This window comes from Equus caballus, chromosome 27 (assembly GCF_041296265.1).
Source record: "Equus caballus isolate H_3958 breed thoroughbred chromosome 27, TB-T2T, whole genome shotgun sequence".
In the NCBI taxonomy this organism is placed as follows: Eukaryota; Metazoa; Chordata; class Mammalia; order Perissodactyla; family Equidae; genus Equus; species Equus caballus.
The window spans coordinates 41,358,612-41,385,114 of record NC_091710.1 but is presented as its reverse complement, the minus strand read 5'-3'; the positions used below and the strand labels follow the sequence as shown (position 1 = coordinate 41,385,114).

The following is a 26,503-nucleotide window of genomic DNA, read 5'->3' as shown; positions in this document are numbered from 1 at the left end:
TTGAAAACAAGGAAATGAGGCTCAGGAATGTTAAATTAATTCCTGAAGGGCAGTTAGCCGCAGAGTTGGAACCAGAGTCGAGTTCTCACCAAAGAAAATGTTCAGAAGTCTCCCTGTTGCTCCAGCCTTTTTCAACCAGGTGGGCATCAGAAGCAAGAGAAATGCCAGGCTAAACCCACTACTCCCCATCCCCACACGGAGGCACCAAATCAGAATCTCCACTCATGAACACACACCTTGTACAATTTCATAGAGTTTTCCAGGTAGTTTGGTGATCCACCCCATGCTAACCTCTTGGGCCAAGAGCTTTAAAAAGTAGAAAAAAAATCCATGCTCTCTTATTCTAATAGTTTCCTAAAAACAGAATTGTTTTTAGTCACTGTAACTATCACTCCTGGCCATATTCTGGAACAAAGTGTATTATTCATTTCTCAAAAACAGCATTTGAGAAAGAGAGAAATATAACAGGACTACATTTTTCCGAGAGATAAACAGTACTTAGGAACCATAATTAACATTGCAGAAATTACTTCAAAGAAACAGCCAGGAGAGCCTACGTGAAGATTCCAACTGCTCTTAAGTTACTTATTAAGCCTAAAACATCTCCCGGGATCTTTCAGGCAAATCTGCAACTACTGACGCAAATCATTAAATTCTGTTAGAATATAAGTTAACAATGAAATATATGTCTTTCCAACATAAAAGAAAACAACAATCTAAATGGTTGTATCAATTTCCGTTTAACAGCGTATTTCCTTCTTTTTGGAAACGCCTTTTGTAGTACGCGTTCAATGGTGGTCCCCCCCGCAGAAGATATGTCCAACCTGAAACCTGTGACTGTGACCTTATTTGGAAAAACAGCCTCGAAAGATGTAATTAAGTATCTCAAGATGAGATCACCCTGAATTTACAGTAGGTCCTAAATTCAATCACTGTCCTTTTAAGGGAAAAGCGGAGAGAGATCAGAAATACACAGACATAGAAGAAGGACCCTGTGAAGATGCAGGCAGAGACAGAAGAGATGCTGCCCTAAGTCAAGAAATGCCAGGAGCCACCAGAAGCTGAAGATGCTAGGAAGGATTCTCTCCCTTAGAAACTGCAGAGGGAGGGCGGCCCTGCCAACGCCTTGATTTTGGACCTTGGGCCTCTAGAACTGTGAGAGAGTACGTTTCTGTTGTTTGAAGCCACCCAGTTTGTGATAACTTGTTACGGCATCCTTCCAAATTTAATACACCTTTTTATTCAGCTAGCAAACAAAAGTACTCAAAGAATACCAAGAAAGAAGAATGAGGTAAGAACTGCAAACAATTCCACCACCCAAAGATAAACACCCATATGATTTTCTATATTTTGCTATAGTCTTCATTTGAAACGCTTTATGACTTTATAGGCTGTCATTTTATACACAAGACAATGAAAAGGCTGAGGACTGAAAAAAAAAGTCTCAGGCTCAAAGACGATTTGGGGGAGGAAAGGGCCAAATGCTCTATATAATCCAAGTTAACTGCATGCTTTCCTTCAAAAGGACATGGGTTAAGTCTTATTAGTTATATCTTTGAATGTATTATCATTTCTCATATTCTTTCCTCTCCATAATAGAAGAATGAAATTAGAACTGCCTAAATATGTTTCATTAACTCTATTAGCCATCACTATAAAGCTAGCTTAATGCCTGTAAGACACAAAGTCTCAATTAGAAAGTTGTTTCAACTCAGGACCAAGAGAGAAAAGACACCTTTATTCTGAATAAACCGAAACAATTTCTCTCTGTTCTTTTAAGAGTTTATTTAACAAGCAATACATGGGCCTCAGTGTACAATGAGATTAGTCCAAAAAATTGCTTTCAAAAGTAATTTTACCCAATAAAATATTCTCTTTAGTCAGAAAAATGTACCTGCTCACTCTACATTTGCCAAAACTATCCTTTCTGTTTTAGCCATAACGAATTCTCATTCCCCTTATAGACAGGTTAAGAAAAACCAGCAAAATGTCTACTATCAGGAAAAATTAACATAAACTATACAAAATAAATATAGGAGATTTGAGAGGTTAGAAGTTAAACAAAAGTGTTTTAGAACTTTATGGGATATGTATTTTAAACCATCGGCTCCTGAATTTTTTTTTTTCATTTTCAGGTGCACTATTGAAAGACAGCCTGCTTTGAGCAAGTTAAACTATCAAAGAACTACAGAGACTAATCAAATGTATGAAAATAAAGGAAGCAACGTAATTAGTAATTATTCTAATTTTTTTTTCTTTTTTGCTGAGGAAGATTCACCCTGAGCTAGCATCTGTTGCAAATCTTCTTCTTTTTGCTTGAGGAAGATTTACCCTGAGCTAGCGTCTGGGCCAATCTTCCTCTACTTTGGATGTGGGTTGCTGCCACAGCATGGTTTGACAAGTCCTGTAGGTCTGTGCCTGGGAACTGAACCCATGAACCCGGGCCACTAAAGCAGAGCATTTGAACTTAACCACTACGCCATGGGGCTAGCCCCATATTCTAATTTCTTAAATGAAGCATTAAAGCAAGCATAGCACAGAGAGAGGCAGAAGCAAGAGACATCAGCTCAGAATCCTGCATGGCACATGGCTGTCACTCTATGGGGCATTTCCATGGGGCATTCTCATCTACAGATCTGTACCCAAAAAGCTTTAACAAAGTGAAAACATTCTCAGGACAAGGCAGTTACCGCAATTTACAAAGATCACAGCCGAGGTCCGGAGGACCACGCAGTGGGTGGATGGAGGCCATCACAGGTAGGAGGAGGACAGAAACTAGACCAAGGACAGCGTTTTCCTGTTCAAACTTCTTAAGACTCCTCTTCCAACAGGTGAAATGGAAATCATATGAATTTCGCTCATATTTAAAATCTTTATCAGTCAACTGAAAAATAAGTATTAAGCAGCAACTACACACGTATCATGCCCGGATCTATGGTACCTACAAACGAACATGGGAGGGTCCTGCCCCTCTAGGACCTGAGCCAGCACTGGATCCCCACCAAACACAGGCAAGACGAGCATCCACAGTAAAAAGGCAGAGCAGACATGGAAAGAAAGGCAGGGAGACTGGGCATCCTCAATTCCAGCCCTGTTCTTAAATGATAGGCCAAGAGTGAACGCTCAGTTTTTCCGATGGTTATCACTCAACATCCGTCCCCTTGGAGCCTTGGAGTATGAGCTCAGAGATGCTCTGTAGGGCTGCACCGTCTTTCTTTCGGTGGTGTGCTAAGACTGCATTTAACGAGAGCCCGTCTAGAGCTCTCTGGCAGCTGCGGCCATCTGAGCAGCTATTGTCTGTCCTTGCAGTCCTGGTGCCGGCAGGATTAGGCTTCGAGCCAAAAATGGCATTCTATTCATAGGCTGTCAAGGCTGGAAAGGCCCTCAGATCTCATTTAGTTCAAACTTCCAGAGTCCCATAGAAAATCCTAATAAAATGCATCAAATGATCAGTCTGAAGTCACACAGGCAGTGGCTGAGCAGGAATTTGCACCCTAAAATCTCCAGACTTCTCTTGTGGTTGTAATTCTAGCTCACTAGCTGTTTCTTGTTGAAAAGTGATAGCAATAAAATATAAGATAACGTAAGATCAAAAGCTAAACACAATTTATTGAGAATTGTCTTCCCTATTCCTATAAATGTCAGATACAGCAGACAGAGAGGAAAGAAACCCAACCTACTTAATCAGGTTAATATCACGTTGACGAAAAAGGGCTAATCTCAGATACTTAAATGCAAAATCTTAAAACACTGCTCCTTAAAATAACTTTACCAAATGATATTCAGCAACATATTAAAAAAACAGAATACCCTTTGATAGAGTTTACCCTAAGGATTCAAGGTTAACAGATTTTAGGAGGAAAAGCATATATCATCATCTCAACATGTGCAAAAAAGGCAGTGAATAAAATTTTACTCCTTTCAGACGTTAAGGATAACACACTTCACTATAAAATAAAAAATAAGCAGAACGAACAAGCAAGAAAAATCTATAATTCTTAAAACAACTGCATATATTTGGGAAAACTACAAATAGGTAAACTTATTATTATTATTTTCTAATGAATTCCTGCCATTGTAAGTGACTGGCCCTTCACTTCCTTCCTTTGTGGCTATCAAATGTTACCGGAAACCCTCGGAAGTTGTTTGCAGCTGGAGTTATTTCCTATTGCACTTTGTTCAGCCTCCATTCCAGCCACAATAAAATGCCATTTACTTTGATTGAGGGAAAAAAAAGCTGTAATGTGATCCTGGACTAGAAAAGGATGAGTACCCAGTCCACCTATTGGCTACTACAGCATTTTATGACTTTACCACGCTTTAGGAATTACAACACATAAACACTCTCTCCATATATGTATATATATGTATGCATACAATTTACATACAAATATCACCAAAGCTATCTGCAATCAAATAATATTTCCTATATTGAACATAAAGTAATTCTATATTAAATATGCTATCCTACCTGTAAACGAATGAATGAGAAACAGGCCAATGTATAAAGTTGTCCTCTACAAAGCATGAGAAGCTGTAACTTAGTAATTTGAGCATAAATATTTCAACTCCGCATAAGGGAATTAAGAAAACAAATGGAGGAAATGGTAAAGATTTAATAAGCGTACATATAACCAACTGAGACAGCTGGAATTTCAAGCTCTGAAATATTTTTAACAGGATATATCAGCACGAAGAAGTGTGAGAGTTCAAAACTTGGAAATATTTTATCTTCTAGTGAGAAACAGTAATTTCTCAGAGTAGAAGAGACCTGAATATTCTATCATCAACTTGCTAAATCTTCTCGGAGATTTTAACCTTGATAACTAATATTCTAGCCACCGATTCTTTAAAGAACAGTTTTAACAACCTAGAGAAGCAAAACACAGATCATCTTTTCTATGTATTCATCACTTAGGGCAATTTTTACTTTAGAAATATCAAATAGTCTACCCTCTCAGAAATAAATCAACAATTTGACTAGTCCAACTGGCAAATACATCAACTTTTTGGGGTCAGAAAACTACCATCAACCTGTTTTGGTATGGTTTGCTAGCTAAGAATGGCTTTTACCCTCTTAAATGGTTGAAAAAAATCAAAAGAAGAATATACTGTGACTCATGAAAAGAACATGAAATTCAAATTTCAATGTCCATAAATAAACTGTCACTGGGACACAGTCACGCCTGTTCATTTCCATACTCTCTACGGCGGCTTTCACTCTACGGGGACCGAGCTGAGCAGCTGTCACAGAGACTATATGGCCTGCAAAGCCCAAAATATTTACTACCTGGCCCTTTACAGAAAAAGTTTAATGATCCCTGCCGCGCACGGTTAATAAAACTAAGTTTAAACATCTAGTGTTATTTAGAAGCTTCACGCTTTTTGGTCTGAAGGTATCACAGAAATAAGATTAGCTAAAAATCAACCATTATATAATGCAGGAACTCTTAGTACAAAGAACAGAGAAGGTACAGAAAAACTGGCTCCCAAACCACGTTTACATCCCAAACCCAAAGGCAGAGACAGTGAACGTGGGACTATGCACCGAGAAGCAGCAGTTATGAAATTCGTGTCTTTCTGGCTCTGACCTCTGGGTGGCCTTAACCTCTCTGAAGTCATATAATAATTTGTAAAATGGAAAAAGCACAAATGGGGAAGACAGCAGACTCCCGGCATTTGCAGTCTCTACCCACCTCACAGGGCTTCTTGTAAGGATGAAGTACGTGAGTGCTTGTAAAATATAAAGTGCAAAGCACACGAGCCAAACCTGTCACTGCCCCTCTGGCTCCTTATGGAAATTTTGCTCGAGCCTCATCTAAAAGTGAGGTCAAGACACGGTAGAAGGTTGGAAGAGTGGCATGAGAAAGACGAGAGAATAAGACAAGATGACAGCTAAAGATGGAAAGCCCAGGCTTGCTGCTTTCTCTCTGGCTGTCTCCTTCAAGCTCAACTCTCACAGGGGCCAGGCAGGAGACAGTCTGATGGAAATCGGTCCAGAGAGAACCAGCAGGACTTACAGGATTTGAACAGTGCAAGGTGCTCCAGAGCCAGTGAGGAGAAGAGATTCAGAGGAAAGATCATCCTCCAAAATACACGAAATTTTAACTCTACAGAATTGATAAAGGAAAAGCTAAGAAAACAGGAAGATGAAACAGCCTCAAAATCGTTTCTGAACCATTCAAAGTTTTAAGTGGACAGAAACAGACCCAATACCTGTGAAAAAGCCTAAACCTTTTTAAGAGGCACAAGAAGACACAGAAATCACATACATAAACATGCACATGTATTCAAAAAGGGTGCTTCTACTTAATGTACATTTCCGATGACTTTATTTTTAACCATAAGAAAAACTCTTTCTAAGTACATTATATATGTTACTAAACAGGACGATGTCCATCAATGAATGAGAAGATGCCAAAAAGTGGCAAGAACACAAATGTGCACCAACAGGTGACTGGATAAGCATATTGTAGTAATATCTATACAAAGGATGTACAGCAACAAAAAAGAATGTACTCTTGGTACTCACTACAACATGCACGAATCTCAGAGTATATATGGTAGGTCCAAGAAGCTGTACAAAAAAAGGGTATATACCGTATGAGCCCATATATATAAAACTTTAGGAAATGCAAACTAACATATAGTGATGGAAAGTAGATCAGTGGTTGCCAGGGATGGGGACAGAGAGGAGAGTGGGAGGGAGGGAATACAAACAGTCACGGGGAAACTTCTGGGAGCGACAGATATGTTCATGGCTCGATCGTGGTGATGGCTTCACAGTTGTATCGCTTTGTTAAAACTTCTCTAATCGCAGACTTTCTACATGTGCAATTTACTGTCTGCCAATAAGACTTCAACCACATTTTTTAAAACTAAAGAGCAACACTTGCTTTGTATTTGGAAGCAATACTTGCTTCCAAAGCTTGGAAAACACCAAACATACAGATAAGAGACTAAAACTGGTCTTGTCTAAAGCATCCACAGGCCTAAAAGTAAGACTTCAAGATTATCTGCCAATTCTAAGTAGCATATCACTCCTCAGAGGTTCAAACTGGTAACATGGACTAAAAAGGCACTTTGCTAGGGCGGTTTCAGTGTCCTGAGGTTACTCGTGGATAATGGAACCTGTGAAGTGCACACTAGTCCCTATTGTTGGGGACTCCCTGTCTTCTCTGTCCTTGACATACCACAAAGCTGTGATGAGTTTGTCTGCGGGAGCTGGGGCGGTCAAGGCTCAGACAAGTGAACATTCTGTGCTCTTGTCTCTCTCCCATCTTGAGCAAGTGCACAATTCATGTTAAAAGAAGCAAACTGACCCCAGCTGATACTGGACATAATCTAACAAAAAAATGTTATAAAAATTTCTGGTGTCAACAAAAGTGTATCAGAAAAGGAAAAAGGATTAAGTCTCTTTTGCTTGTACAGTCTGAAAAAGAACGCTCCTCACCCTACTTACAAACAATATCAAAAGAACCACGTGAGATGCAGAGAGAGAGTTCCTGGCATCATAATCAAGCACAGAAACTTTGACTGGAAGATAAAAAACATTCAAAAAATGATCACACAAACTTGTCATTTAGAACCCAAAATTCAGATTATCAAATCCAGTCCTAGCAAGGTTTTTTTTCTTTTAATACTTTGTCATATGATGACAAGAGGAGAAAAAGGTACCGTAGAGATGGTCTCCTCTCCAAAATGACTCAGGTCATCTGATTTACATTTATACAAAATATTCCAAGGAAATGCATGTAGACTGTCAAAAATAGCTGGTTATTTATAAAAATAACAAATATTCTCCTTTAACCCTTATTCTGGTATTTAAGGTTTTCCATCAAGCATAGTCATTCTCCCATACACTCATCTAACTTCATCTCTTGGCTGCTAATTCTCACCATGCCTTCAAATTGACCCCCAACGTGATAAATACCCCCTTCCTCTTCTCCACCCAACCACTTTCACTACCGTCAAAATCAGCCCAGTAACATTCCCAAGGGCTCTCGTCCTCCTGAGTACACCCACCACATCATTCTGTTCCCATTCCTCCAGAGGTGTTTGCTACAGTCTTTGGCGCACTCTCTGGTACCCACCTGTTTCTCTTTGCTATTTCACTTATGCAGACTACAAACTTTCAAATTATCTCTTAACGTGCTGTAAACAGAGCACAAGCTCTGTGAACACCTGATGCGTAAACAAACAATGAATAACAACGAATGTCTTGCTCTAGTCTGCTGGACATCTTGAGAATCACCAGAGTCCTAAACTTACCTTTACCGCTGAGGAGCAAGGAGACTAATCTGACTTCATTAAACGTGTTTATCCAAAGGAGATGCACACATTTATCAATCTACTAAGACCTTGATCATCTTATGTACAGTTAATAGAGCAAAGGTAACATACACAAGTGGGAGAGGCTGTGGCATCTCCTATAAATGATTCTGGGGGCTCTGTATTTTGCAAATACATGCCTTAACGGATGTGCAAAAGCACTCATCACTAACCATCAAATGGACCGACCTGGAAGCCACTTTTCCCTAAGATCCTAGAGGAAAAGCCTCGCTCATGCCCAGATGTCTTAATTTCCAGCCCATTGATTTTTCTCACTCAGCCATTAATTATTAAGTAACATGATTTAGGGTCTCCAGGTGGTGTTTTGGGTCAGTAAATCACGGGAACTTCCTCCTCCCAGACTGTCTTTCATCAGCTTTCACAGTCTGGCCCCCATAATACTGACCTAACTTATTAACAATAGTCTATTTGAAAAGTTTTGAGGAAGATGTACACTTTGAGGCATTACTTTTTGGACCCCGAGGATCGTGCCCAAATTTTCTGCTGAGTTGTGGGAACAGAACCATCTAGAGACAGACCTCGTGAAGCTGCATTTACCATATTCTTTAATAATGCCCATGCTAAAATATGGTTATTTCTTGATCTTTAGAGATGGTAGGTGACTTGCGGAACGATCAGGCTTTTTTATGAACCCTAAAGTTTATAATATACTTTGCAACAAATATTCTTGTGTACTAACTACAGTTATTCTCCACTATGACCTGCCTTCAACTCATAAGAAAATAAAACCTCTTCGTAATCCTTATGAATTTTCTCCTGCTGTCCTGCCAGCAGGAGGCATGTACTTCCCACCCAGGGGTTCGGAAGCTAGCTGTGGACTCCTGGAAGGCATTTATTCTCCCTGAAGATAAGGAAGAGTTTAGAAGTCTCCCCAGACATTCTTCCTAAGAGCTGTCAGAACAGAGAGACGTAAAGGGAGTGGCAATGCCACATTACCACCTTTCAAGACATAACACCATAGCAGTGATGTCATCTCAGAGGCCCCAGAGATAACCAAGGTTTCAAAGCTCCCCACTATAGCTCTAATCTATATAATTTCCTTAAGTTTTTTCTTCTTCTTCTCCTCAAATACACATTTATGTTCACACCTGTAGTATTTACTCAGATATTCAAAAGGACATTTATCGCGTGCTTGCCTGTCTCTTTGCAGAGGACTTAACCTAATCTATGAGAGAGATAGAAGCCGTTAGAAAAATGAAAACATTTAAAGTCTAATCCCACAAGCAATTTTTGAAAAAGGGGCAGTTACGTTCTTGAATTACCACCTCAAGGATTTAACTTCTAGACTTGTCTGTGTCTCAAGGTCTGTGGCCGCACCCCTACCCCACTTCCAAAGCAAATAGTTTCTTGACTCTAAAATTCTTCCCCAAAATTTTTACCAACTTCTAATCTTTCTTCTTTTATGTTCGAGAGTGCCTTCTAATTTTTTAGCTCTTAGCCCTCTTTCATTTTCTTTCACAAAAATGAGGCTGAGCCGGGGTACCATTTATGCAGTAAAAATAGTACACAACTACACTGTTTAAAGAGCCTTTTACTAATCATTTACAGATGCTACTTCAAATCTTCGTGTTGTAGTATAATCTCTTAATTCCAGCCTTCTGTCTTGGGCTCAGGGTCCTGCACCCTCCTCCTAATGATTCCAAAAGAAAAAACTCTCAGATCCCATTTCTCTCCTACATAATTAAATTCTTATAGGGCTCAAACATTTGTGATCAAGGACTGGTTTCCTCAGAATCCAAACCTCACTCCTATTCTCTATCAGAGGAATATACAGGAATTTGGCCAAAGAGCTGGCAGGATAATTATCTCAAGGCAAAAGTAAATCCTAATACATTCATATTAAACCTTGAAGTTATGTTTACTCTTAACAATCAAGAAAGACTATCTCTGTGAATGCCAGGTTGAAATATGCTGATGAGTGGTTTAAAAACTAACATTTTAACATGCTTCTTAAGAGACAAAATATTACATCACACAATTTCTATCAGGTGTCTTTCTATGGGCATTTTGGGACACAGATATTGAACTCAAGCTTCTTTCCACCTTAAAAATTGCTTCTTTTTTGGAAGGGGCCCCATGGCCGAGTGGTTACAGTTCTGCATGCTCCACTTTGGAGGCCCAAGTTCGTGGGTTCAGATCCCAGGTGTGGACCTACTCCACTCATCGGCCCCGCTGTGGAGGCATCCTACATTCAAAGTAGAGGAAGACTGGCACAGATGTTAGTTCAAGGCTAATCTTCCTCAAGCAAAAACAAGAAGAGGATTGGCAATGGATGTTAGTTCAGGGCGAATCTTCCTCACCAAAAAAAAAAAAAAAAAAAAGGCAGCTTCCTTTTAAGTGCAACAAAGGGAATTATGAAATAAGAATGGTACAAAAAAAGGAATAACAAAGACTGGTAAGGAAGCTGAGAACACCTCCTAAATTTTGATTTTTGTGTAATATTTCCTTGACATATCAAATAGACAACCCAGGAACTGAGCAGGCCAGCTCCCCCAGCATAAGGAAAGACTTAATAAGCAAAGACATGATCGAGGCATGTAAATCATAGTAAATCTCCCTCTTCAGAATTCATAATCAGATTCTATGGAAAAGTACTGAATCACTGAAACATCTGGGTCCAAAGGCCAGTGATCTCCTTGATAAGAAGTTTTATTTTCCTACAAATAAACTGTCGTCTCAGTGTCATACGGTGGTTCTTGTTTTAACTCCATCAAGAGATTGAAGAGTGCACCCCTCCAGGTGTGAAGTTTTCATTGCATAAATGACAGCTAACTTTTCACGACACAAACGACAGCTATGCTGCACCGTTTTTGCGAAATAATACAAAAGCAAATGAAAAACTGAGAAAAGAGTAGATGCACTGCCAAATGTAAAAGGACAAAGATTAGAAGTTTCTAAGGAATTCGGAAGATGACTTTGGAGTCGAGCGGCTATCTGCTTAGAAGCAGGGTCAGATACTGAGACGAGAAAAGAGCTAGAAGGAAAACCTGAGATATCAGTTCAAGAAAGTAACTGCTCCCAATTTGGAAGTTGTTAAAACTTGGTCCCCTACTGCCTGCAGAGAGACAGCACTGCTCTACGGAAAAATTCTAAAACAACATAAAAATAACTACCGTGAATCGTGAAATAAACACTTTTGATATTCTCCACAAAAAGCAGAGTTAAGAAAATTGGGATACTTAGCAGCAGCAGAATTTGCAGTAAGTTTAAGATATATCGCTAATTTAGGAGCTATTACCAAAACAAAGATGTTTGCTTTTCAACCTGCATGTGAAACTACACTAACGAGCAAAATGATAAAATAGCTTTATAAAAACAAATGCAAAGGAAAAAAACATTTGGACTCAATTTTCATCTGGAAATAAAGGCTTGTTTTGAATAACTCAAAAGAAAAACAACTTATTAAAAACTAAAGAAAAGTGGCTAAGAAAATTATTCTTAAATTTCCCCATATCAGGAGAACGTAAGCAAGAATATTTCATATAATTATATTAACACATACCTGTTTTAGGATGTATTGCAAAGAACCCTTGTGGATTTCCACTTGTAATTTTGTACGTCAGCTTGTCATTAGAGCTGGAATCTGGGTCAAACGCCTGAATTTGGACCACAGACACATCCTTGGGAGAATTTTCCATTACTTCTGGATAATAAACAGGCTCTGAGGTCTGGGGTGCGTTGTCGTTGACATCTTCAACCTCGATGTAGACCTCAATAAATGATGAAAGTGGTACCACACCCTGATCAGTTGCATAAACTGTTAGCCAGTAATGGGAGGTAGACTCCCGGTCCAGTCTATCTGAAGTCTCTATGACCCCTAGAGAGAAAGACGGAGAAAATCATGAGGTAGCATGTCAACAACAACAACAAAATGCCACTTTGAGGAAGTGTCAACCTAAATTACAACTCTGATTTATGGAGGGCTTATGTGTCACTTACAGCCGTGTGATCTTGAGCAAGTTACCTAACCTGTCTGTGCCTCAGTTTCCTATAAATTGGAGATAATGAAAGTATGTTCCTCACAGGGTGATTAAATGAACTAATACACACTTAATGACTAGACTAGCACATGGCACATAATATGAGCTATAAAAGTATTTGTCATCATCAGCATTAGGTGTCAGAAACTATGTGGAACACTTTACAAATATCATTTCGTTTAAGTCTCAAAACAACCCAATGAGGTGGGTCTTAAGAGATCATCTGGGGCCAGCCCTGTGGCTGAGTGGTTAAGTTCATGCACTCCACTGTGGCAGCCCAGGGTTTCGCCGGTTTGGATCCTGGGTGCAGGCATGGCACCGCTCATCAAGCCATGCTGAGGCAGCATCCGACATGCCACAACCAGAAGGACCCATAACTAAGAATGTACAACTATGTACCAGGGGGCTTTGGGGAGAAAAAAGAGGAAAAAAAAAAAAGAGAAAGAGATCATCTAATGGCCCAGTACTTTTGTTCTTCCAAGGATGAAATGCATGGTGGGTTGAGATCTGCTGACTTTCCCAGAGATTGATCAGGGACCCAGAGACAAAACCAGAGATCTGAGCCCCACAGTCTAGCATCCCCTGCATCGCACACGGCATTCATCTGACCACAGCTACAGTTCAGAGAAAGAGGAGGAGCAACACTCCTCTCCACATCTCAGTTTGGTAGACACACCCTTTATGGCAGCTAAGAAAACACAGAGCATAGTTTTCAAAGTCCAGAATAAGGGATCGCTCAGGTCTCTTGAGTACCAAATCTTTCAGTTTCTTTTAATCACCTTCAACAAATGGCAAGACAAACAGTGTGCCAAAAACATAAATTCTCCCACTACGCTATAAGCTCCACAAGGGCACAGAGACTGCATCCTTTTCAAATATCAGTATACCCAGCACCGTACCCAAAGCCCAACTATTTATTAAATGAAGGAAAATGAATAGATATCTTAACTGGAGTTGATATAGAAAAGTCTTCAATTGGGACCCAACCTAGGACACACTTCTTCTTAAGTTAATTGGTAAAAGTTGGAGTTACACAATTACAAAGAAAAGGATAAGAGTGTGTCTAACATCTTGGCCCAGCCATTGAAACCAGTCAAAACTCTACCTATCTCAGGATTTACCTCTTCTGAGGGTGATGAACAGTGGAAATATCCATTTCTCTTAAGCAAATCTCACCTTTCTATTCAATGGTGTCATCTTGTCCTTTGGCTTTCCCAAAATATATCATTGTATTTTTTCTTGTGCATGAATTATTCTGAAAAAATGCTACTTTTAGGATTCAACACCATGGTCCAGGCTGGACATTGGAAATCCTACAACTCTAGAATCACTAAAGTTTCCCATTTAATGCAAAATACTATGGGGAAAAATAACAAATATTAACTTATCTGTGTTCAGAAATAAAACAGTTTTTATCCCAAACATAACCTGTACTTGTTATTTTTTGATTATACAAATTTAAATATTTGCTTACTTGAGGTAGTTAATATCAGAAAAACTCATTTATTTTGAATGTTAGATAATCATAGCCAACACTCCCAAAAAGGTTTACAAGTTATCAATACCAAGTTTAATTAAATATTAAAATGTGAAATAGATTATCACAAAATGAATGTGTATTGCTATTTCAGAAGCATTATAATTACTTGCTACTGCTTCATTAATTCTTAGAAAACCCTCGAAATGGATCTATAATAAATGCTCCTGAAAATATGGAACAAAGGCAGAGAACTCTCACATAAAAGGAGCTAACTGGTCTCTCCGTGCAGCAGAGACAACCGTCAGATAAACTCAAATACGTTTTCCTTTTTCTCTGGTCCAAACATAGTCTACGCATACTCAATCTATTCACTAAATCAGTAAAATTATATCTGTTTTTAGCCTGAAAGAAGAGTGCCCTTAGTAACCAAGGGAAAACAATCTTTTCCAGTTTCTCTTTTTTCATCCCTCCCATCAACTGAGACAAAGGAAGTCACGGAGTAAGAGAACATTCTCTACTAGGATGACGTATTAACAAAATGAATACACAAATGCTCCTCTTGTGTTCTGCCATTTCATTAAACTGTAACATAATTCACTTGGCAGGTGAAGGATTATTAGAAAATGTCAAGAAGACAGGTACATGGTGCTTGCATTCACCTTGTACAAATTCTAATCCTCATATAATTCAGGCTGCTATTCACTTTTTAAAACTGTGTCCCTCTAAATGTGATTCGTAGGCATTTAATAACAAAGATAACTATAGAAACAAATGTGTTCTGTGTTTACTATACAGCAGGCACTACAATAACTGTCTTACATGCATTATCTGATTTAATCTTTACATCCAACCTGCCTACATATGTGGTGGTACTATCTCCATATCACGGATGGAAAACTCAGAACGAGAGAGATGAGGAACCTTCCCAGAGTAGTATGAGAAAAGCGTAGTAAAGAAACTTTAACGTGAAAACTCTGAAAAGTCAAGTCAAATCTCATACTTTGTCCATTTTTTTAACATCAGTATTCATAAGGTTTGTATTACACGTTTGTTCATATAGAACAGCCTTCTCTCGTCTCAGGGCGGAAGGGAAAAAAGAAACATAAAATGCAAATATGAGGTTTAAATCAGAGACAAAAACATTCATTTATTTTTCATCAAGTTCCACTTCTACTCTGGTCTGTAGGTGTCCAGACTGTCGTGTACAAGCAAGGGATGCCCTCTCCTGGGAACCACCCCCCTCTCCCAACCTGGCTGGCAACTCAGGGCGCAGCCAGATTCTTCTTTGCATGAGCTCCTAGCCACAACTAGGAGGGGAAGTTTCTGAGTTCCAGGTAAACTCTGGATATTACTAAGCATTAAATCTGAGACAGCAAAGTGGCTCCTCTGAAATAAGGGAGAAATCAGGATTGTATTAACTAGCAATTAAAATAGTAAATAGGCAAGACTAAGATGTGCAGGTGTTCATATTTCATGAATCATGGACTGTATATTTTTATACATATCATATAATGATTGCTAAGATGTTTATCTTTTGATATACTTTAATTATTACATCCTTGTAAAAGAAAGAACGAAATTATTTAATATAGCTTATAGTTGACTATAAAATACAGTGAATTCTCAACGGCCAAAGCAAAAGGAGGGCATGCCGAATAATCTAACTAAAATGCTCAAATTCATAATAATATAAGGAAATTTACTATATTCATAATAATTTAATAACAGTAGGACTTAGTATACGCCAAGGACTTCAGCAGGTGCGTCCCACGCATTAAATCATTTAAAGACCACAGAAATTGTACGATTTTCATCCCAGGTTTACAAATGAGAAAACCGAAGCTTAGATAAAGTAAGCAACTTGCTGAAGCCTTAGAGTGACTGAGAAACACAGCCATGGTCAACAATTACGGGTTGGAATCGGGATCTGAATCAGAAAGTCTGATTCCAGAACTCAGGCTCTTCACCATCAGGCTATACTGTCAACATTAGCTATATAGCATCATTGTCCCAGACTCCACAGCACCAAGGATGCTGAGGACCACAACGGGCTACTGCCATGAAGAGAGGCTACAAGCAGTTTTCAACTGCTAAAATAAGGATCCCCCTACACTTCAAGGACAATAAAGGAGAGAAGATTCAAGGACACCACCTGGTCACAGGAATTCAGGGTCTGGTGCCTATGCACTATTCTAATTGCAGATTCTAAATCTAACCACTGTTCTAAAAGCACAAAGTAGGGGGGAAAAGACCAGACACAGGCAAAGTTATTTTGTGTTCTGCTTTTTAATCAGTCTGCTCTGTCACAAGTACATTCTATCAACCTGCAGGCAGAAACTTCTGAAGCAGACAGAAAGCACTACCCTGAGCTCCATCTTGAATCTAAGCAGAGCAGACCACAGGTCCAGAACAGCTGGTCTAGATAATCTGCGGAGAAAGACCGGTCGTAGATCTGGCCTTAGCCATCTCAAAATCAAGAACTGTAGCCTGGCAACCCTTTAGAAATCCTCCAGGGCGATTCTCGTTTTTAAACAAAGTTGAAATGATTTGCCCAACTTGAGGGAGCGAAACACGCAGAGAGTTTCGAAGGCAGAGTAAGCCACCTCTTAATCAGAGGCTATGGGAATCCCAATCATTCTGCACAGGGGTCCTGGTTTCTGAAACGACTAACATACCAACTATCTAGAAGTCTGACCAGAAGCAGTGTCTGTTCTCTCAGTCACTACAAGTCCTATTCCCACACTTAGTCACGCTTCTGTCCCCAGTCCTTCCTAAAGCCACACTAGCATTTACAGATGGATTTCTTCTATTTCCTTCAGCAGTTACCTTAAATCATGGAAAGGAAACAACCTTTCTGAATTCCATTATGAAGACTTCTAATTAGCACCTTTAACACAGGAAAACCACCACCACTGCCACAGACCCCTAGCCATTGCTGGAAGCGAAATCAAGCTACTGTTCATTCTCAAAACTCCACCTCACTCTTCCTTCTCTCAGTCCACGATCATCAACTTTCACTAAGTACTTCTGTGCACACTCGGTTACAAATTCACTTTTCCGGGACAATTCTCTAAGGAACCAACAAAAACTATAAATATTTAAACTACAGTTTTAAAGATATTCCTCTTTAACATATAGCCACGATAATACCGTAGCATCTTTTTCGGCACATATATATATCCATATACAAACTCGCCCTCTGTGGTCTTCAAGTATCTTCCTGTCTCTCAGTTCCCTTCTTTCTCTGCCATCTCTGCTCCTATTTTTTATTTCCTCTTTCGCTTTTTGAGAGAGCAAAAATAGTATGCAACTCGATGATGTGTAAGCCCAGGCAACCCAGGCCTTGCACAGAGCTCCCTCCAGCCCCAGAAGAGAAGCAACGCACTAAGAGAAAAAGCCCGAGAGAAGGATAACGTGGAAACGACCCCTTTCTTGACATGAGGTTACAGTACACAAGCAGTAGACAAGAAAGGGATGCTGCTGTGCAATTCCACTGTGCATACCTTGAACAGAGGAGACAAGTTTAGACAAGCTTGTTACATGCACCACCCAGCAATGTCCCTCTGCTTTAGTGAAACATTACAGAAGTAATAAATGCCTCGCTTTCCAATCTCGAGAATACAATGAAGACATTTTCAGGAAATGATGTTAATAAGCCGAGAAATTTGAAAGCAGCCGGAGATCTGGACCTGTTAAGTAAAAATATTTATCATTCCAAACATACTCTCTAGGATTTCAAAGCCACCACCAGATGTCACTATGGAAACTGATTTTAAATGAGCATACGGTGGAAAGGCCAGACAGAAAGAAAAAACTACAGTGTAATTGTTAAAAGAGTTTGACCAATGTAGCTGAAAACACAGCTCACAGCAAAATTTCTTTCTAGAAGGATTCATGAATGTCCATATATTTAATCAAACAGGTACTGATGTCTTCCCATATCCTGATTACGCAAAGGTTATAGGATACAGTACCAGCTGCTCAAGTAAATGGTCCAAAAGTAAATAAAGGTTTCCAAGAATAACTAATTCCTACTCCCCACCATTCATGGCTAATGGTGCTGTTAACTCCAATACTGTCCTTGAATAGGAAAGGCCAGCATTCCCTCCAACTGACACAGGTGGAGCAAGAGACTTTCAACGTAGGAATTTTTTTGTATTAACTTCCGTTTCCTACACTAGGTTCAGTTTTTTGATTATTCTCCGATTTTTTCCTAAAGGTATGCTTTCTTTGGGTGAGGACGGTTGGCCCTGAGCTAACATCTGTTGCCAATCTTCCTCTTTTTTTTTTTTCCTCCCCAAAGCCCCAGTACATAGTTGTATATCCTAGTTATGAGTCCTTCCAGTTCTTCTATGTGGGATGCTGCCACAGCATGGCTCGATGAATGGCATGTAGGTCAGCGCCCAGGATCCCAACTGGTGAACCTTGGGCCCCAGGAGCACAGCGTGCAAACTTAACCATTATGCCACCAGGCCAGACCCTCAACATAGTAATTTTTAAGGCAAAAGTAACATCATATGTAGCCACTATACTGCTAAAAATAATTTAAATGACTCAAATTTCCATGACCACAGAACATCTTTCTTCCTGGAATTTTCCTATTTTCTTTAATAGGTCTTGGCCCCTATCAAGCCCAGGGTCAAAGCTTTCAATAACACCTTGCTATTTCAGATTCTTCAGCCATCCAACTCAAAAATCCTTATAATCAGCAACAATCTGGCAAGACAAATACGCAAACTCTATCTTCCTTTCTGATATACCATGTCACATGCATTTTTTAAAAAAATTTCCTAGAATCAAGCTTAAGGCAGCAATTGTATGAAAAGCTTCTTTAGTCAATCACAAGAAAAACTGAAATACGAAATATAATTTTTGATGATATTTTCCCTGTGGGCAAAAAGGGACCAACAGACATTCTTTTCTCCCATTCCAAAGTTGCATGGTAAACAGAGTAACTCTTTTGGAAGTAAGTATCTTCCCAAATGTAAAATCAAAACTCACTTTAATAGAACAGAGATATCTTCTACATACTTGAGATACAATATGCCTTTCTACAATGAATCCACAAGTGGTTACTCAATTTTTTCTGCTAGTTATGGAAAAATCAGAAGTCCCATAATATTAAATATTAATCTGCTATAAGACATTCTTTCTGTCTTAAAATTACATTTAAAAGTAGACTATGAGCTCCCTACTAAAATGCAAACCCTTTGAGAGCAGGGATTTGCTGTCTGTTTTGATCAGGGTCTGGTAAACAATGGGTGTTTACGAAGCATGTGCTGAAAAAAGAATGTTGACCAGAAACAAAGTAACTGTCAGAAATGGTCCCAGCTAAGGGGAGCCTAAGGAGATATGACACCTAAATGTAATGTGGGATCCTGGATCAGAAAAAGCACATTTGGTGAAATCTAAGGAAATCTGAGTAAACTGTGGGCTTTACTTAAGAATGCATCAATATTGTTCATTAATTATAACAGACATAATAATACAGGTTGTTAATAATAGAGGAATCTGTGTGTGGGGCAGGCGCCATAGGGGAACTCTGTATTATCTGCTCAATTTCTCTGTAAATCTACTTAAAGTTTTTTTTTTTTAAAGGATGGCCATCAGAGCTCATAATATGTAGATTAATTTGTATCCTTCTTTAAGTGATAAAGATTTTTTCAATTTGTTTTTACCTCATTTTCATTAAATATTAGATTTAGACTGATGATCCTGTTAACATTTCAGCATCTTGATGACATCTTGAGAGATCCTAATATGGAGTTAAAAAACCTTATATGTTAGGACTAAAGGTTTACACAGCAATCCAATTATATATCTGTTTACATTTTAACTTCTAAATTTACTGTAAATTTAAGAAAGATTTTTTTATTACTTTGTTTTGCCTTGAAAATATTAATGTGGAAAGTGGTAACATCAGTTTCTTGACATAAAAAGTGAGATTTCTGAAAATTTTACCATTCTTTAAAATGACTGCACCAATTTGACATGCAATACTTTCTAATGAATCAAAACTCTTGAATTCTTCTAGACATATAAAGTAGTAAATCATAATATAAATATATAATATACATATTTAATGTTCCTGCCTGCTTCTTCCATTAGTTGGCAAAATTGTGTTGTTATTGTTGACTACAAAAGAGGAACAAATGAGATAAGTGTCTGTTAAATTGAAGGCATTTAAGATTCTAAAATGGCTATTCAGTCCACTTAGGGAATGACTCAGAAGAAATGCTTTCAGTACTCAAATAAAAATGTCATACTTCCTTTTACCTCAAGTATACAAGATAGTATCATTTACTGATGTTAGTAATCATAATACATAACAAAAATGTAAAGAGCCACGTTTAATGTTTATTTTGCAGAGAAATTCTCTGCAAAAACCAAATTCTAGTACTTTTAGAAACAGAATGACATATATATATATAAAATAAAATTTTTAAATGTTTGAGACCACACAAATAAGGTAAACACCCCATGCTTTTAATAATAATTATTTTTTAAAAGTCAAAATAAATCAAATAAGTCAACTAATGAAGCATCCCTAATGGACCAAGCAAACTGCTCGGCAGAATATGCTAGTATACTGCATAGTTCACCAGATACCTCTCTGCCCTCTTACAGCTAAAAACAGAGTAAATCATGTTGTAAAATTTTCTCTCCAGTTTAACTAAAGACATGGTACTAATTATTACCAGGACCCAATCTTTCAAAACCAATGACTTGCCAGGAGCCTAATTTTTAAGAAGCCACTTGTGATCAGGAACACAGCAAACTCTGAAACACTAACAATGATGGTGATGATGACATTATTAACAGCAAATACATAGACAGAGCTCATGATATGCCAGACACTATTTTAAGCACTTCTCGTATATTAACTCATTTAATCTTTAAAGCAACTCTAAGAAGTAGGTAATATGATCATGCCTATTTCACAGATCCTCGAGGAAGCAGACAGTGTCAACAACTTGCCCAAAGTCACAGAGTCCATTAGCAGTGGAACTGGGATTCAGCCCCAAAGAGACTGGTTCCAGATAATTGTGCTGTAACAACTTCATGTCTCTGGCTGTGTCCTCTAATTGGAGGGATGCATGAAAACAACTGAACAGAGCCTACAGTATCCAGAGAAAAAGTCCTGGCTTCACTGGAATGTAAAACGTAGTGACCAGATGGAAAAAACTGGTTTTACTGTTTTCCCAACACTTGGGGATCTGGGTAAAGTGTCTGATGCTGCAAAAGTTTCATTGTTCTGTGCCATTAAGACATTAAGCACATTTTCTACTATCAGGAGAAAAGGGGAACTGATCTAATGGATAATGGCACATATGATACAGCTTTAAAAGAAGACATCTATATTATTAATATACATGTGATACACAAACACTGAGTGAAAAATATAAATCTTTATAAAAGCATACACAGTATGATCTTGTTTCCGTTTAGTTGTGTTTCAAAAATAAAAACCACACAAACACACAATTACATGTACGGGGAAAGAAAAAGACTAGAATAAACAAAGTAACGGAAGGATAATAAAAAACAAATCAACAGAATGAACTGAAATTTTTTTAAATCTATAAATTTCTGGAACAGTGAATTTTAAGCCATATTTAAAACGCATACAGTAAAAAGACAAATAAAACATAAGTACCAGCACTCCTAAAGGTTTTGTTAGTATAACCTTCTTGTTTTATTTTCCCTTTATGTCTTAGATATGCTTTAATTTCCAAGTATTTATCTCTGTTTCATTTAACGAGAAGATGTATAACAACGGATATTCTGCTTCAACAATTTAATTTATGTATGAAACTACGTGCAAAGTTTTAGGTCTAGGAAAGTCTACAACTGTATTGCCAAGAGTTAGGTCATAAGTTAATGATTAAAGGGAAAGCTTTTTATGGAGTAACTGTCAGTCTGTTTTCTCATCATTTGGATTGCCTATTTAAACCATTTTAATTAAAATGTATATCTATCAACTCCTTTAATGAAAATTGTTGCAATAACTTGAAAAAAAGCTGAGGAAGCTTTTTGACTTGCAAACTTACTAAAACATACTAAGTTCATAATCAGATTTTAAGCATCATGTTTCAAATCCAGGGATTTCTTTAGCTTTGCCAAGAGTCATTCCCTCGACAAGCTCTGCTAAACCACATTTTCATGCTTTGCTGAGAAATTATTCCAAGTTCTAATTTCCACGTGAGAATCACTAATATTGTTAACGAGGGCTTTCATGGATAAGGTCTCTTAAAGAGGATCATCCTTGGGTATCAAAAGTATCATCTGAACACATTTGGATAAAACTACATACAGCCAGCCTTTGGAGGCATTAAAATTCACAGGATACATTTCACATATATACCAATGGCAACATTCCTAGCAGTTTGTTTTATATTTTAGAAGCTATACACTTTCAATGTTGACTACTTTTCCCACCTTATATTTACTGGATGTACACTCAGCAAATGCTTTATATATGTGATATTGTTTAATCCTCATAATTATTCTGTAAGCTCAGTGGTCTTTCCTCATTTTCCATATGTGGATGCAGTTTAGCACTGAAAAGTTACTGGTCTAAAGGTCATGCCTTCATCATTGTAATACTAATAAATTAATCAATGAATTAATGAATTCCATTTCCAGTTAGCCATCTAAGTGCTTACATTTAATAACTTGTTTAAGCCTCAAAAGTTAACTTGCCTTGGGGCTGGCCCCGTGGCAGAGTGGTTAAGTTCGCGCACTCTGTAGCAGGCGGCCCAGTGTTTCGTTGGTTCGAATCCTGGGCGCGGACATGGCACTGCTCATCAGACCACGCTGAGGCAGCGTCCCACATGCCACAACTAGAAGAACCCACAACGAAGAATACACAACTATGTACCGGGGGGCTTTGGGGAGAAAAAGGAAAAAGTAAAATCTTTAAAAAAAAAAAAAAAAGTTAACTTGCCTTAAGTTACCCAACTGGCTGCAGAAAAGCAAGAATCCACCACCTGGTTGATTAGCTCCACAGCCTAAACTCCTAACCACTGGGGTGCTCTCTTGTGCTTTCCTGTTCCTTTCGGGGGCAGAGCTGTGATGCAACAGCATGTCTGACTTGGGAGCCCTGGCTCTTTCGTGTAAGCCTACGGAGGTGATCTGCATAAACCAACACTATTAATGGAAAAAAAATCAACACAGCGACAAAAGTCTACCAGCACTTGCCCATGGTGTGAGGAATGACATGACTTAAAATATAAACCCAAGTAAACATGGCCGCAACAAATCCCTATGCAAAGCTCAAGAATCCCGTGTGACTAAGTTTAGCATTAAAAGAGGAAAAAGATATGAAAAAGAACTCCACACTGTTCTATAGTTGGGAAATTAGTATAGTTCTGCTATCATCTTGTTCTGTAAAAACACAGAAGAAATTGATATTAAATGAAACATAACAGGTATAAGGCAATACTACCATTGTCAGAATATAATTGAGTTATGAATACAGCTATTGTTATTAAACTTAAAATACTACATGGTGGGAGGTAATCCAGAGTTTTAAATCTTAAACCAGTTGTAAAAGTTTTGTGCTAGGGGCTGGCCCTGTGGCCGAGTGGTTAAGTTCACGCTCTCTGCTTCGGCGGCCCAGGGTTTCACCTGTTGGGATCCTGGGCGTGGACATGGCACCACTCATCAGGCCATGCTGAGGTGGCGTCCCACATGCCACAATCAGAAGGACCCACAACTAGAATATACAACTATGTACTGGGGGAATTTGGGGAGAAAAAGCAGAAAAAAAAAAAAAAGATTGGCAACAGTTGTTAGCTCAGGTGCCAATCTTTAAAAAAAAAAAGTTTTGTGCCAAATAAAAACTTATGTCTTAAGGAACACCCTTCTTTGGAAAAGAAATCTGGGTGACTTTTTATTCTAGTCCCCAGTACTCAAATAACAGGTTTTTAAAAACTGTGCCCTATAATATCCTGTTCATTAAAAAGGATTTAAGGGGCCAGCCCTGTGGCATAGTGGTTAAGTTTGCATGTTCTACTTCAGCAGCCGGGAGTTCAGAGGTTCGGATCTCAGGCGCAGAACTACACACTGTTCATCAAGCCATGCTGTGGCAGGCATCCCACATATAAAGTAGAGGGAGATGGGCACAGATGTTAGCTCATAGCCAATCTTCCTCAGCAAAAAGAGGAGGATTGGTGGTGGATGTTAGCTCAGGGCTAATCTTCCTCAAGAAAAAAAAAAGGATTTAATATTGTTTATAGGGGTCTGGATCTTAATAGAAACTAATCTAGAACCTGGCATTATTGATTGTTACATTCTTTAATTCATTCAACAAACACATGGTTCCAACTATTTGCCAGGCATGGTATACCTGAGGTGCTAAAGAAACCCAAAGGAGTAAATGGGGTCTTATGGGAAAGAGAGTTAAAATGAGAGTAACTTATTCTCTGGAGCAGCAGGGAGGGAAGGGAAAGAAAGCACACTTGTTGAGAAAATACAACAAAATAATTTAACAACTAGTTACTTTAATAAATTCTTTTTTGAGGAAGATTAGCCCTGAGCTAACATCTACTGCCAATCCTCCCCTTTTTGCTGAGGAAGACTGGCCCTGAGCTAACATCCATGCCCATCTTCCTCTGCTTTATATGTGGGATGCCTACCACAGCATGGCTTGCCATGCGGTGCCATGTCCGTACCCGGGATCCGAACCAGTGAACCCCAGACCACCGGAAGTGGAATGCGTGCACTTAACCGCTGCACCACGAGGCTGGCCCCTACTTTAATAATTATTTTCCACTGATTTTATAAATACCTCTTACAGAAAGATCAAATACATCCTTTCTCTGGTTATGAGTCTCTATCTGAATTTTATGATGCAACATGTAATTATATGATTTTTTTTTTTTTGAGGAAGATTAGCCCTGAGCTAACTGCTGCCAATCCTCCTCTTTCTGCTGAGGAAGACTGGCCCTGAGCTAACATCCGTGCCCATCTTCCTCTACTTTATTCATGGGACACCTACCACAACATGGCTTGCCAAGCAGTGCCATGTCTGCACCCGGGATCCGAACTGGCGAACCCTGGGCCGCGGAAGCGGAATGTGCGCCCTTAAGGGCTGTGCCACTGGGCCAGCCCTAATCACATGATTATTAAAAATAACTTATAACATTCCATTTTGTGAGAAAAGATAGACGGCAGATGTATATATATACTAAATACGGTAAGTTATAGGGATGAGCAAATTTTTTCCTTTTTGTGTTCATATTTTCTAATTTTTCCACAAGAAATACATATGTTACCCAAAAATATTTTTTAAACCCATATCTTTAAAGAATTAAGCCAAAGTGTATCAACAGAACATAAGAAGTTTCAGAAATGGAAAGCAACCTTTAAAAGTTAAGAGTGACTTACAGGTTTCCATAAGCTGAGTGACAAGTGCCTGAGACATCTGTACTGCAAAGTACGTTCTAGCAGGAAGACAAGGCACTATTCAATGATGAAAATGTCAGTTGAAATGCCTCATGCCAAACTCCTTAGCACTCCCTTGCTAAAGAAGGAATGGAATGAGATTCCTGTGCCACAGTCAAGTATTACACTGGCCACTGTATAAACACAGCTCTTTCCAAAAGAGACAGTTGTCTCCAGAGTCCTAGAATGCACAGGCTGGGAGAAGAGCTCGTTTTCCTTTTTCTAAGTTTTATTTAGGCTTCTATAAAACAGATTCTAAATACAGAAAACTGCAACTCTTCGTTTTTCTTAAAATAAAACCTAACCCCACACGCAATTCAGCTATGCCAAAAGGAAGGCGTGCTCGACATGAACTGAATACCAGCAGAACCAACTAGAAATCTGGCTTACTTTTTGGTGCATGTGGTAATGAACCTGTAGGAATGTTCCCCCTTCCTACTCACTCCCAAGTGGCATTTTTCTTTACTTTGGATCTAATGAAAACACAAACCTGTTTCTCTATTAAATTCTATTTTAACCACAAAGCAGTTTTTAAATTTTAAAGATTCAAATAATTTTACAAATCGAAAAGGTATCATTTAGAGGCAATATTCAGCTTTTTAATATCCAATTTGCTGCCAAACCCAATAGCTATAAGAACTCAAAACTTAAGTGAAGTGAAGGTAAGCTGGTTACGAAATGATTCCCTGACACTGACGACTCAGGAGAAACTTCGTGTATGCTATATTTTACGCTAACAAACACATCAAATCAAATCAAACACCTGTAAATAATAATCTAAATGCACTGTAAGACTTGACTATTTAAACCTTACTAAGAACCTCTGTTAAGGCAAAACATCCATTTGTAAACACATATAATCCCCTAAATTAACCTGTTTTCTAAATTCAGATTCTTTTTTAATGAAGAAAGGTGTGAGTGACAGACTTGAACTGATAAGATTTCTAACATGATATATTTTTTAAAAATCACTGAAGACAGAGCACACCTCTATTTACCAGTGGATTCTATAATTCAAGGGAAACCATCAAGACTCAGGAAATCTAGACTATCTGGTTTACATTCACAAACAGAACATTCACAACCAAGACTGCCCAGTGGTATCTGTGAAGAAGACACATGAATTATATAATCTGCACTATTTTAAGCCAAGAGGAAATAAATTTCACGAAGTATTTAAAACACTGAGTGAAGGTAGGTGGAGAAGATTCTGGCTAATTCATCTGAGAGACAATAGAGATGT

General features: G+C 38.5%; 1 protein-coding gene across 15 annotated transcripts in view; it reads right to left on the bottom strand.

Annotated features, from left to right (window-relative positions):
- FAT1 (FAT atypical cadherin 1) overlaps positions 1-26,503 on the bottom strand; it is a 131,549-nt gene that overhangs the window by 59,517 nt on the left and 45,529 nt on the right. For all 15 annotated transcript variants that reach the window (XR_011433374.1, XR_011433375.1, XR_011433373.1 and 12 more), the window contains exon 3: positions 11,855-12,169. Coding sequence is in view for 10 of the 15 variants with exons in the window: in XM_070253407.1 (XP_070109508.1) it covers positions 11,855-12,169 (315 nt within the window). In the remaining 5 variants the exon portion in view is untranslated. The remainder of the gene's footprint in view (positions 1-11,854; positions 12,170-26,503) is intronic.